The sequence below is a fragment of the Verticillium alfalfae genome, genomic scaffold (assembly GCF_000150825.1).
Source record: "Verticillium alfalfae VaMs.102 supercont1.7 genomic scaffold, whole genome shotgun sequence".
Lineage (NCBI taxonomy): Eukaryota > Fungi > Ascomycota > Sordariomycetes > Glomerellales > Plectosphaerellaceae > Verticillium > Verticillium alfalfae.
This window is the reverse complement of record NW_003315032.1, coordinates 886,499-896,264: the sequence shown is the minus strand read 5'-3', so window position 1 is coordinate 896,264 and position 9,766 is coordinate 886,499. Positions and strand designations below refer to the sequence as shown.

Sequence of the window (9,766 nt, the reverse complement as noted above, 5' to 3'; positions counted from 1 at the left end):
GGTTTAGAAAAGAGATGAGGGGCGGGGGATGAACAAACCTGCCAGAAACGACGAACATAGCCTGTTACCCAGCCAGGGATCCTCCTATCTTGTCGCTGTCAGGAGTAGAGCGGCATTTCCAAGGGTGCAAGCTTTACCAAAGTGTGGAGGAGGCTTCCAGATCAGGCTCCTGTGAGGTTGACGTGTGAGATGGAGGGGCGAGCCAAGATGTGATTGATACACCACCGGCAGCTGGCATCACTGGACGTACCCATATCCAAAGAGCCAAAACTCATCGCCGTCTGTGTAAAGGTCGGCCGACGCCATGTGCGTGAGGTCCACGATGGAGCAGTACGGCCAGGGTAGGTGAAGAAACAAAAATGAAGAGCAAGTGCAGCCTCAACTTGAGGCCACAGTCTGGAGAGCCGTCAAGGTATGTGTGTGTGTGTGGGTGGGTGGGTGGGTGTGTCCGTGTGTATGCATCAAGGCAGTGGACAGACAGAAACAGCGAATACCCCGCGACGGGGCAGACAGGGCGGGATCGGATATAAAATCGATCGGGCGGCCACGACCACCCCCCCTAGTTCCCAGGGCTCCTCACACTCGCATGGTGGTCTTGCCAGTCATGACAAATGCACCGGGAAGCCCGGTGGGGGATGGCGACCCAACAGCTCAGTGTCGTGTGATGGGCCAGCCGCCACGTCATCTAGGGTGCAGAGCGAAAACTTTGTCTAGATGTCTGTGAGAAGCCGCAGACGGCGGAATGACGGGGTATTCCTGTTGAACCATTTGTCTCGCGGTAGGCAAACATCCAGAATCCAGAGTCCCGGGACCAATGACTAGCGGCGTGTGTATGTGCCATGGCTGTCGGCACGGGTGTTGGAGGAACCATGCGAGCTTCCTGGAGTCCAACAGTGAAGGGAGGTCAGGACAGAAGAAGTTTGCGCAGACGATGGCGAGTGGGCCCGCTGTGGTCTTATTTCTTCTCCTCTCGGCTGGCCTCTCCCTCCCTCACATGGACACGGGGGCCTGTTTGGCGGGCGGTGGAGGAGGGCCTCGGAAGCATACGCAATCCCATGGGCGCATGGTTGCCGGGAGCCGTGGGAAAGTCTGGGCATTGCAGCAGGTGAGGTGCGTGCCCTGCATCTCTCGACATCTGCGCGGGGACCGAGTTAGGGGTTGTTGCGATGCCTGTACCGACTTGGCGCCCGCTGTATTGCAGTGTCTGCCTTACCTCACATCTGCTGACTTCCTACCTAGGTATCTTAGGTGGTACCCGAGTAAGGTGGCAAGTCCGATTACGTGGCGCTTGCTTCGAGTAGCAGGCGGAGGGCAGGTACTCATCAATAATAACGAAGGAGCGACTGAAGAATGAGGCGGGGAGAGCATGCCTCCTGCCAGCCTCGTTCGCTCACGTGTTACATGGCTTAAGTCCAGGACCACCACACGTGTGCTCTTGCCCCTCAGAGGAGGTACCAACTTCCTAGGTACTTAGTGCTGAGGTCACCCCTGCCTCGCAATTCAGGTACTGCATTCAGCCCAGATGCAAACAGCGAGGCAGATAGATGGTCGGACAAGGCCAAAGCAGTCACTCGGCTCTAATTGTCTCTGCCACTTCACTTTATTCTAACATCATCTGATCCGTCCAAATGCTGCCACAGGAGAGGCCCCAACAGGCTCGCATCGGTCATGGATGGTTGGTGGCATTGTTCAAGAATCCAAACACCCTTGCTACATTTTGCGTCTGCACGTGCACCCGTGCCGCGGGTTCGATATCGAGTCAATCCCTTCGGAAGTCTGCCACCACAGATTTCCCATGTTATTTTTCTGTGGTCTCAGTCGTCCCACGATTCATGCCGGAATCAGCTCGTCCGCGAACATGACCGAGACCAAGGAACCCCCCCCCCCCTTCTTCTGCCGGCCCTCACTCAATACCTGGGCCAGAGTTCTACCCCAGCGGTCGCTGCGTCGAGTGCCCGTCGAGATCCTCAAGCCCACCCAGTTTGTGCTGAATGGTTGGCTACTTGGCCAATTCCGATGGCGCCGCAATGGAAGACTAGCGAGGCATCCCGCGCCCCCCTGCAACCACCGCGTTGGCGCCATCTGGCTCCTTTTGCCCACACGCCAGAGGCGAGGCCCAGCCCCGGGCTTCTGGAGATGAGCATGGGCCCCAAAGAGATGAAGAACGGGCCAGCGTCCTCAATCTCCAATGGCGCCTTAGATAATTTTCCAACCTCTTCAGGGGTATCATGCACACTGGCTGGTTTAGGCCTGGCGACCATTTGCTTGGCCACTTGACAGCTTTCATCCTTATTTTCACTTCACCCAGGGTCCCGTTGTTGATCTCAAATTCTTTCCTTCTCCGTCTGACTTGTGTCCTCGCGACTCGACTCGGCCCCTCCCGTGCGCCGCTCAGCCGAGAGAGAACAGAGTGCATGAGAAGCTCAGTCAGCCAGCCACACACCGTCCAGCGCCTGCTACAGTACCAACCGACCCGATTGCGACCGCCGTCCGAGGGACCCCATCACTCATCGCGACGCTTCCTCAATCATGCTGTCGCCCATCCAACGACTATGAGAATCAGCCTCGGCCTCGCGCCTTACCGCCTCAGGCCATGGCGCCTCTTCCGCTCTGTCCTGGCCTTCCTCGCCGTATTGTATGTCGTGTGCTACATATTCATTGAAGAGAATGGCCCCGCAACATGGATGATGCACACTGTCGATACGGTTCGGGGACGCGCTCCTCCGCGCATGTCGCCGCCGCGCCCCATCATGTCGCTTGGACCCCGCGTGCCCTGCTACGGTCCTCGAGGTCAACTGCTATCCAACAGCTCCGACGATGCCCTCACATCCGCCCATCTGTCGCAGAGTGAGTCGATCGGCCCTGAAGCCGGCCTTAGCCTGCTGACGATATCGCAGAGTACCCCGTGCCTTTTGCCGGCTCTCATGAAGAACTAGGTCTGGAGAAGTCTTGGATGTCTCCTGATGGTCGCTATGGACCTTATGGCTTCGGCGAAGAAGAAAAATCTTACACTCGCACAGTGGTCGATTGGGACACGGTCGACTGGGGCTTACTTCAGAATGACTGCTTTGCGTTAAACGCTCATCGCTTCACCAGCGAAGCCACCAAGTTCCTCAACAGCCCCGTTCGGTTCGCCTGGAAGAGCGCCGGCAAGGTGCCGGAAGACCATCAATGGACTGATTTCAGTGGAAGTCGACGGACAGCGATCATCTTGAGAGCCTATGATGGCTACGACTACAAGAAGCGTGACATGCAGCACATCCGCTCCCTCATCGTCGAAGCATCATTGCGCACTGGTGGAGAGTACGTCGTCGTGCTGTTGGTCCATATTCGCAGCGAGGAGTTCAACCCTTGGAATTCACCAGAAGAGTATGCCCGTGCCTTTGAGCATGCCAAGATTCCTAAGGAGCTACAGTCCATCGCCGTTCTCTGGAACGAGCCTCTTTTGGAGAGTTGTACCCCGAAACCCTCGAGCACCGAACGTTCTGGCAGGCTTTCCAGCCATTGCAACTTTTCTCTCACTACTACCCCGAATTCGACCACTACTGGCAATTTGAGATGGACATGCGTTTCACTGGCGATGCTGGGGGCTATCTGGATGCAGTGGACCTATGGTCTCGCAAGGAGCCGCGCAAACAGGCCATGGAACGGTCGACTTTCTTCTACGACCCTACCGTGTTCAACACAACCGATGAATTCCGGGCCGCTGTCGATGAGGTCAACCGGGGCCGGTCTCATGTTGTAAGTGCGCCCATGAATTTTCCTTGTGGTCGATTGCTAATGAGGCCAGTGGGGCCCGGTTCGCGTGCGCGAGGTCTCACCCATTGGGCCACGGCCACCCACCACCGACGAGGAGGACAACTTTGAGTGGGGTGTGGGAGAAGATGCCGATGTCATTGTGACGAGCCTGTGTGCGGATGCGCGCAAGAGCACGACGTGGATCTTCCGGGGCTGGGTCTACGGATTTCGGGCTGGAAAGCAAGGCCCACCCCGATACTTTTGTCCGCCAGCGATTCAACGTGGCAGCCGGGCGTTATTGCACGCCATTCACACGTTGCAGAGGCGAGGACTGCGAATAGCATCAGAGGCAACGCTACCATCATTCGCGCTGTGGTTGGGGCTCAAAATCAGTGCCCCGCCGCTGCCATGGTACCTGAACGATGTGCCCGATGACGAGGAGCGCGCGAGGTGGATGCTCGGAGGGCCAAAGGCCAGCGATGATGGTTTCGGCAAGGGAGATCCACAATGGGGACAGCCAGACATGATCAACTCACCCCAGATGTCAAGCACATTCTGGTGGGCCGGCGGTTGGCCTGGGGAGCTGTTCGAAGGGTGGCTGCAGGGGAAGAAGACCCAGGATGGAAAGCCGATGTACCCGCTCACAGAAAGCGAGGGGGAATTGTACATGCCCAACCTATTGTTGCACCCGGTGAAGCGGGAGTAAGGCGGGTGAGAGGGAAACGCCGTGTCTGACGCCAGAAGACGGTTGTGGCGGTTTGTCTCCTGTTTAATGTCTGGGCGGCATCTTGAGTGGCTCATATGCCTACTGCATGGCGTGCTTGGAGTTGGATTGGCTTTTTGATCCGCTGTACGATGTGTAGATATGATGGGACCGGCGGAGTGAATATGATGTATGTAGTAGTCTGAACATCTTACATATCTCACCACGGCTCTGTGAAATTCTAATTCTGACGTGTGCATGGCAGGCGCACGTGGCTGGCAGGGAGCGAAGGGGTGATCGTCTCGGCACGACGGCACGGCGCAACTCGGCCGTGCCGGAGAGCTGCTGATCGTTCACGCTCCAGCCCATGCGTGAAACAGTATTCGCAGCCCGCTAGGTCTAGCTCATGAGCCAACACGCACCGGCTGCAAGCCTTGGCAACGTGAGGGATCTGGCAATTCTGAATGGAATATAAGGGGCGGGTCGGCGCATCCCGAGCCTCACCAAGGGTGGGGTAGCTCCAACACGCGCACCCACAGGGTCGCAGAGAAGTCCGTGGGCGTGCTTGGGCATACTGTCTCGATCTGGTCTCGCATCACAGAGTAAGTGGATTACGGCACTTGGGGGTCACGCTTTGTGATTCCTTGAGCCACGCAGGCTCCGGCGCGCGTTCAAGTATAATGCATCAATTGACTGGACTTTGCCATGAAAACGTCGATTCAGCGTAGGAACGCTTGCTATCAGTCCTAAAATCAAGCCTCGCTGGCTTGACGCCGCCATTCTGGACCTACCAGGCGAGAATCTTTGCAGTATATTGCAGATGACTCGTGCACACCTTGACCATGCTCTCATCGCATGCCACCTTACCTTCGGTACCCCAAACTGAGTTGGCTATGGAGTGTGTTAACCATCGATTCGAAATGCAAGGGCTTACACCTTGGCCACCATGGGTGGATCTGCGCCGTATCAGCGACGACTAGCGTGGCTCATTGGACTTTTGGTGGACGTTGATAACAAGGCTGTGGACCATGCGAAGATTGGATAGTTCCCGGAATGCCCGAGAGAGGGTAGAAGTCGGGTGAGTCAGTGCCACCTATCAGATGTATCCAAGGGCTAGCGACTGTGCGGGCGTGTGACGAAGTGATATTGATTATCGAGAGATTGGGCTTCAAAGTTGATGGTTACACTTGAACGGCTACAGGTTGCTGATGTCTTTATAGCTGCAGAATTATATTGGACACGTAGAGGTTACAAGATGAAAAGGCGATTTTACGCATTCACGTTATCCAAGATTCTCGGGGGGCTACGACTCGGCTGCCTTGCTTCGCCCGAATGTGGTCATACGCATCCTTGGCAGCGCCATGCAGCTGTAGCCGATTAGGAATCAGGCTGGAGGAAGACGGTTCCTTACATAGTCAAAAGGCACCCCCTCTGGAAACCATGGGAGCCTCGAACACCTTTGCTTTCTGTCTGATCCTGGTTTGGGGAAACGCAAGAGAAGATTCGGCGACATGGGTGGTTACTGCGCAGCGAAAACGAGTTGCGGCGAAGAGCCGTCCCTATCGGACCCCGTCGACCCTGATATCCAGGGTGCAGGAGTAAGCCATCATCACCCAACGAGTCCTATTAGTTCAGACTGGTGACTGACGATCAGTATTATCCAGGTCATCCTCTCAATGCTTCTTATCTCCTTTACGGCCATGATCACTGCTTTCCTTGCCATCGTTCGGCGCGGGCTCCCTAAAGAACAATACGCTCTGTTCGACGAGCTCTTCTTGGCACTCCCATTCGTGAAATGGATTGCTGGCAACCCTGAGAATCATCCTGCCTGTCACCAAATTAGCAGATACCAAACGTTTATTCTATCTTTGAGCGATCAAACCCTGATAACGGGCATCGCACTTTGCGTCGCCCTATTCCTCCTCTTCTGCCAACTGTCCGCATTCTCTTACCATGTCGGCATAAAGCTCGCTTCATTAGCATCAGGTGTACACCTAGCAACGTTGAACATCTTGAGGCTACACTTTCAGAATCATAGATGGCAGACCCGCGTTCGTATTGGCTTAATGCTGATCTACCTGGCAACCATGATCACAGGTACATACCTGGAGTACATCATGTGGGACTACGATCCGTCGAGACCAGCCGCTTGCGAGCTATGGGCAAGTTCTGGTGACAGAGAGACTCTTGACGTTGCGCTGCGAGATGGAACTGCCAGCGCTATTCTCATGTGCCTCCTATACATGTACGCCATGCGTAGTATACGACGGGAGGATGAGAATCACACGTCTACACCTCGCTGGCTGCTGACGATCATGTGCTCCATTTACAAAGAGCCCAACCCGAAATGTTTTACAAGCTATTTAGACGAGCATCGACATCAAAGAAGACTGGCAAGTCTCGACAAGAAACACAAGATTATCAAAAAAACGACACCCGCACACTCTGAGTCAATGGTTGTGCGGGCCATTTTGGCGGACGTTTTGACGGATGTTTACGATTCACTGATCATTGACTTTTGCACCAGTCTTGCCTGGACCGGGTTCGGTTTGGAGTCGTTGCGACGGAGCCTTTTTGAGATAGAAGTCGACACAAGTCCTCTCTTTGAATTCAGCTTTGGTCAAGTCATGCCGCTGCTGCTTCTGCTGGTGTTTGCACTGACAGCACTGGAGGTCGGGAGTAGGTCGACGAGATCCATTTGCTCATTGGATGCTAATACCCGTTCTTAGGCATCATAGAGCCCATTCATAAAGAAGCCCCGATGCCTGATGCTCTGGCTGCAAGGGGATTTGGTGTCGAGGGACATAGTTAGAGTATAGTCGCTCGCAGAAGGAAGGGGTCTTCCGCAGCGTTGAGATCTGAAACACCGCAGCTAGAAATACCTGCGATCCAAATGGGCAACAGTACAACCTCTATTCCCCGAGGCAGCTCCATGAGCGTGCAATTTCGGCGTCACCCGCAGATATCACCTAAAACATCCCAAGACAGGAGAAGATCTCTGCCTTTGCCAGCCCGAAAGATAGGGTTAGGGTCAATACAGCGCTTGAAGACAGCGCCATCATCTTCCTCATCGAGCGCTGGGCAAAGATCCGCTCCAATTTCCCAGGCTGCTACTCCCCTTCAACTTAAGACCAGAGTCAACACACTCACAACAGAAGAAGGCAACCCAGTGAGTACATGCGAAGCGCTTCAAGACAAGTTGCTGGCCTCGCCTCTCTGTCGTGGACCTGGGCCGTCCCGAACCTTGCTAACGACACAATCACAGGCCAGCACGCCCAGAAAACAGAGTGTCATCGAAGCTGCAAGAGAAAAAAGAAAGGCAGCCTTTCACATTGCACTTCTGGTGTCGGTCATCCACTTTATTGGTGTCGTGCTGTTCATATGTCTCTATTTCCCCTATTCTATATTTGTCTTTGCTGGGTTTCTTCTACTATCCTATGTCCGGAAGATAGTGCGCCAGTTCATATTCATTCGTCGCTTTCGAGTGGCGTACCTAAAGCTGGAGATACCTGGAGGAAATTAAGCGCTGGGAGACTTGAATCGGCGTGGATCAGTCAAGTTTCTTTTGAAAAAGCGTTTGCGTCCTTTTAAACTCCCTTTTGCCCAAGTCTACACTATTTCAGGTCCCATACGTAGCCTGCAGCCACTACATGAAAAGTAAGAGAGGTCGGCTTTTGACTGTTACATCAATTCCCAATGGAGCCTCTTCAAATTTAAACTAAAAGCTGTTGCGTCAATTCTCGTAGCTTGATACTGGTCGCAAAAGCAACAGGGAACACGAGGAACATGAAGTGGGACGAGCGAGGGCCTCCCAAAGGTGACCAGGCCCCCTCGTCATTCTGACAAGCTGATCGACCTGTCGCCGCAGGCTCCTGTTGCACCGAGGACTTTCATCCATATGCTAGGAGGCTATAGGTGTGACCAGTGCGCATGCATTCTCAACCGTGTCGCATAAGGCCTGCCGTGGATCTGTGGGACAGACTCTCTGGTGGCTGACTGTACACCGTGCTGTGTTTTGGAAGGTTTGCTCAAATAATGGGCTGCGCCATTGGATTATGCTGCGCTGAACACAGGCTTGGTCCACCGAGCAATCCACTCTGAGGCCCGAATGGGTAGATACAACAATGGAAGCCTAGTAAGGGGGCATCCTACCTGGGTGTGGGACTTCAACGAACTGGCCGCGTATGCCGAGTCGAACCTCGCATTGGGTGCCATGTAAAAGCTCGGGATGGCGGAGCCCGCTTACTGACGAAAATGCCATGCCCTTGCATTCCACGCCAAGCTGGGATCAGCCTGGCCAAAATCCGATTCTCCTCAACCAGTCCCGGGTTTGTAACTGCCTTGCAGATGGGCCTTCCAGATGGTTGTCGTTGCCTGTGAACTCCAAAAAAGTTAGGCACCCGTAAGGTAGGTAGGTACCTTAGGTGCCTTAGACATTGTGCCCCTGACCTTTTAGACCCCTTACAAGGTGGGTGGGCCACCCGCATACTGCCTTGCCGCCAGAGCGTGTTAGCGCAGGGACCTCGCTTTCCCCTCCCCGCTGTTGCCCCACTTCTTCCACCGGGCTCCGACAAGGCCAAGGACAAGCTCGCACTGCGGCTCTTCCTACCCGACCACTGTCCACTGTTCGCTTTCTGTTCTTCAGCTTGCGACAGCCGCCTTCAAAGCCAGAGCCTCAATCACTTCTTCTCGTGTCGCTCCTTTTCTTTCTTGTGATCCTTGTTTCCCACCCGCATCTACACCAAGCTGTTCAACCGAAGCCATTGCCCACAATGGCCTATAACAGACCTTATAACCCTGACGAGCTGCCCAGGTAAGTCACTCGCGGCACGTTACCCCGCCAAAGAAACCTCGAAACTGACCAGCAATCGCGCACAGGTTTGCGGAGCCCGAACACGTACGTCCACCATCGCAACCTCGATGCTCTACACGGCCTGGAGAATTTCTAACAACAGCAAATAGAAGGGCGGCGCTCCTCCTCGTCCCTCGCCCACTACGGCATCCCACCCTCGTCCCTCGCCCGCTACGGCATTCCACCCTCATCCCCAGCGCCACGACTCGAGCGCCTCGTCGCACTACCCATCCCGCTACGACAGCAAGCCTCAGCCCGCACCCCCTCGCCCGTCCGATGATCCTCGGCGCGAGGACCCCAGGCGCGAGGACCCCAGGCGCGTCGACTCTCACCGCCAAACCTCCGGCTCCTCGGCGGCACCCTCTCACGGCTTCGGCGCCACCTCCCCGCCGCCCACGAACCAACCCCGTCCCATCCATAACGCTCGCCCGAAGCCTCTCGCGCCCCTCCCTCGCCGCAGCCTGACATGACGC

At 55.3% G+C, this 9,766-nt stretch overlaps 4 protein-coding genes across 4 annotated transcripts in view; 3 read left to right on the top strand and 1 right to left on the bottom strand.

Annotated features, from left to right (window-relative positions):
• Nucleotides 1-306, bottom strand: part of VDBG_06091 (conserved hypothetical protein) — a gene marked incomplete at both ends in the record, with an annotated part of 1,064 nt that extends 758 nt beyond the window's left edge. The window contains 2 exons of the mRNA XM_003003603.1: nucleotides 39-61; nucleotides 251-306. Of these exons, the coding sequence (XP_003003649.1) occupies nucleotides 39-61; nucleotides 251-306 (79 nt within the window). The remainder of the gene's footprint in view (nucleotides 1-38; nucleotides 62-250) is intronic.
• A 2,246-nt stretch (nucleotides 307-2,552) lies between these two features.
• VDBG_06090 (conserved hypothetical protein) lies at nucleotides 2,553-4,444 on the top strand (the record flags this gene model as incomplete). The annotated part of the gene is made up of 4 exons (XM_003003602.1): nucleotides 2,553-2,847; nucleotides 2,898-3,424; nucleotides 3,493-3,741; nucleotides 3,791-4,444. The coding sequence occupies 4 exons, from the start codon at nucleotides 2,553-2,555 to the stop codon at nucleotides 4,442-4,444; spliced, it is 1,725 nt and encodes a 574-aa protein (XP_003003648.1).
• Nucleotides 4,445-5,892: 1,448 nt separating this feature from the next.
• On the top strand, nucleotides 5,893-7,253 carry VDBG_06089 (conserved hypothetical protein; the record flags this gene model as incomplete). Its single annotated transcript, XM_003003601.1, has 3 exons — nucleotides 5,893-6,039; nucleotides 6,096-7,120; nucleotides 7,171-7,253. The coding sequence occupies 2 exons, from the start codon at nucleotides 6,529-6,531 to the stop codon at nucleotides 7,251-7,253; spliced, it is 675 nt and encodes a 224-aa protein (XP_003003647.1).
• A 1,960-nt stretch (nucleotides 7,254-9,213) lies between these two features.
• The window catches only part of VDBG_06088 (predicted protein), a gene marked incomplete at both ends in the record, with an annotated part of 1,058 nt that continues 505 nt past the window's right edge, over nucleotides 9,214-9,766 (top strand). The window contains 3 exons of the mRNA XM_003003600.1: nucleotides 9,214-9,254; nucleotides 9,320-9,338; nucleotides 9,404-9,701. Coding sequence (XP_003003646.1) covers nucleotides 9,214-9,254; nucleotides 9,320-9,338; nucleotides 9,404-9,701 — 358 coding nt within the window. The remainder of the gene's footprint in view (nucleotides 9,255-9,319; nucleotides 9,339-9,403; nucleotides 9,702-9,766) is intronic.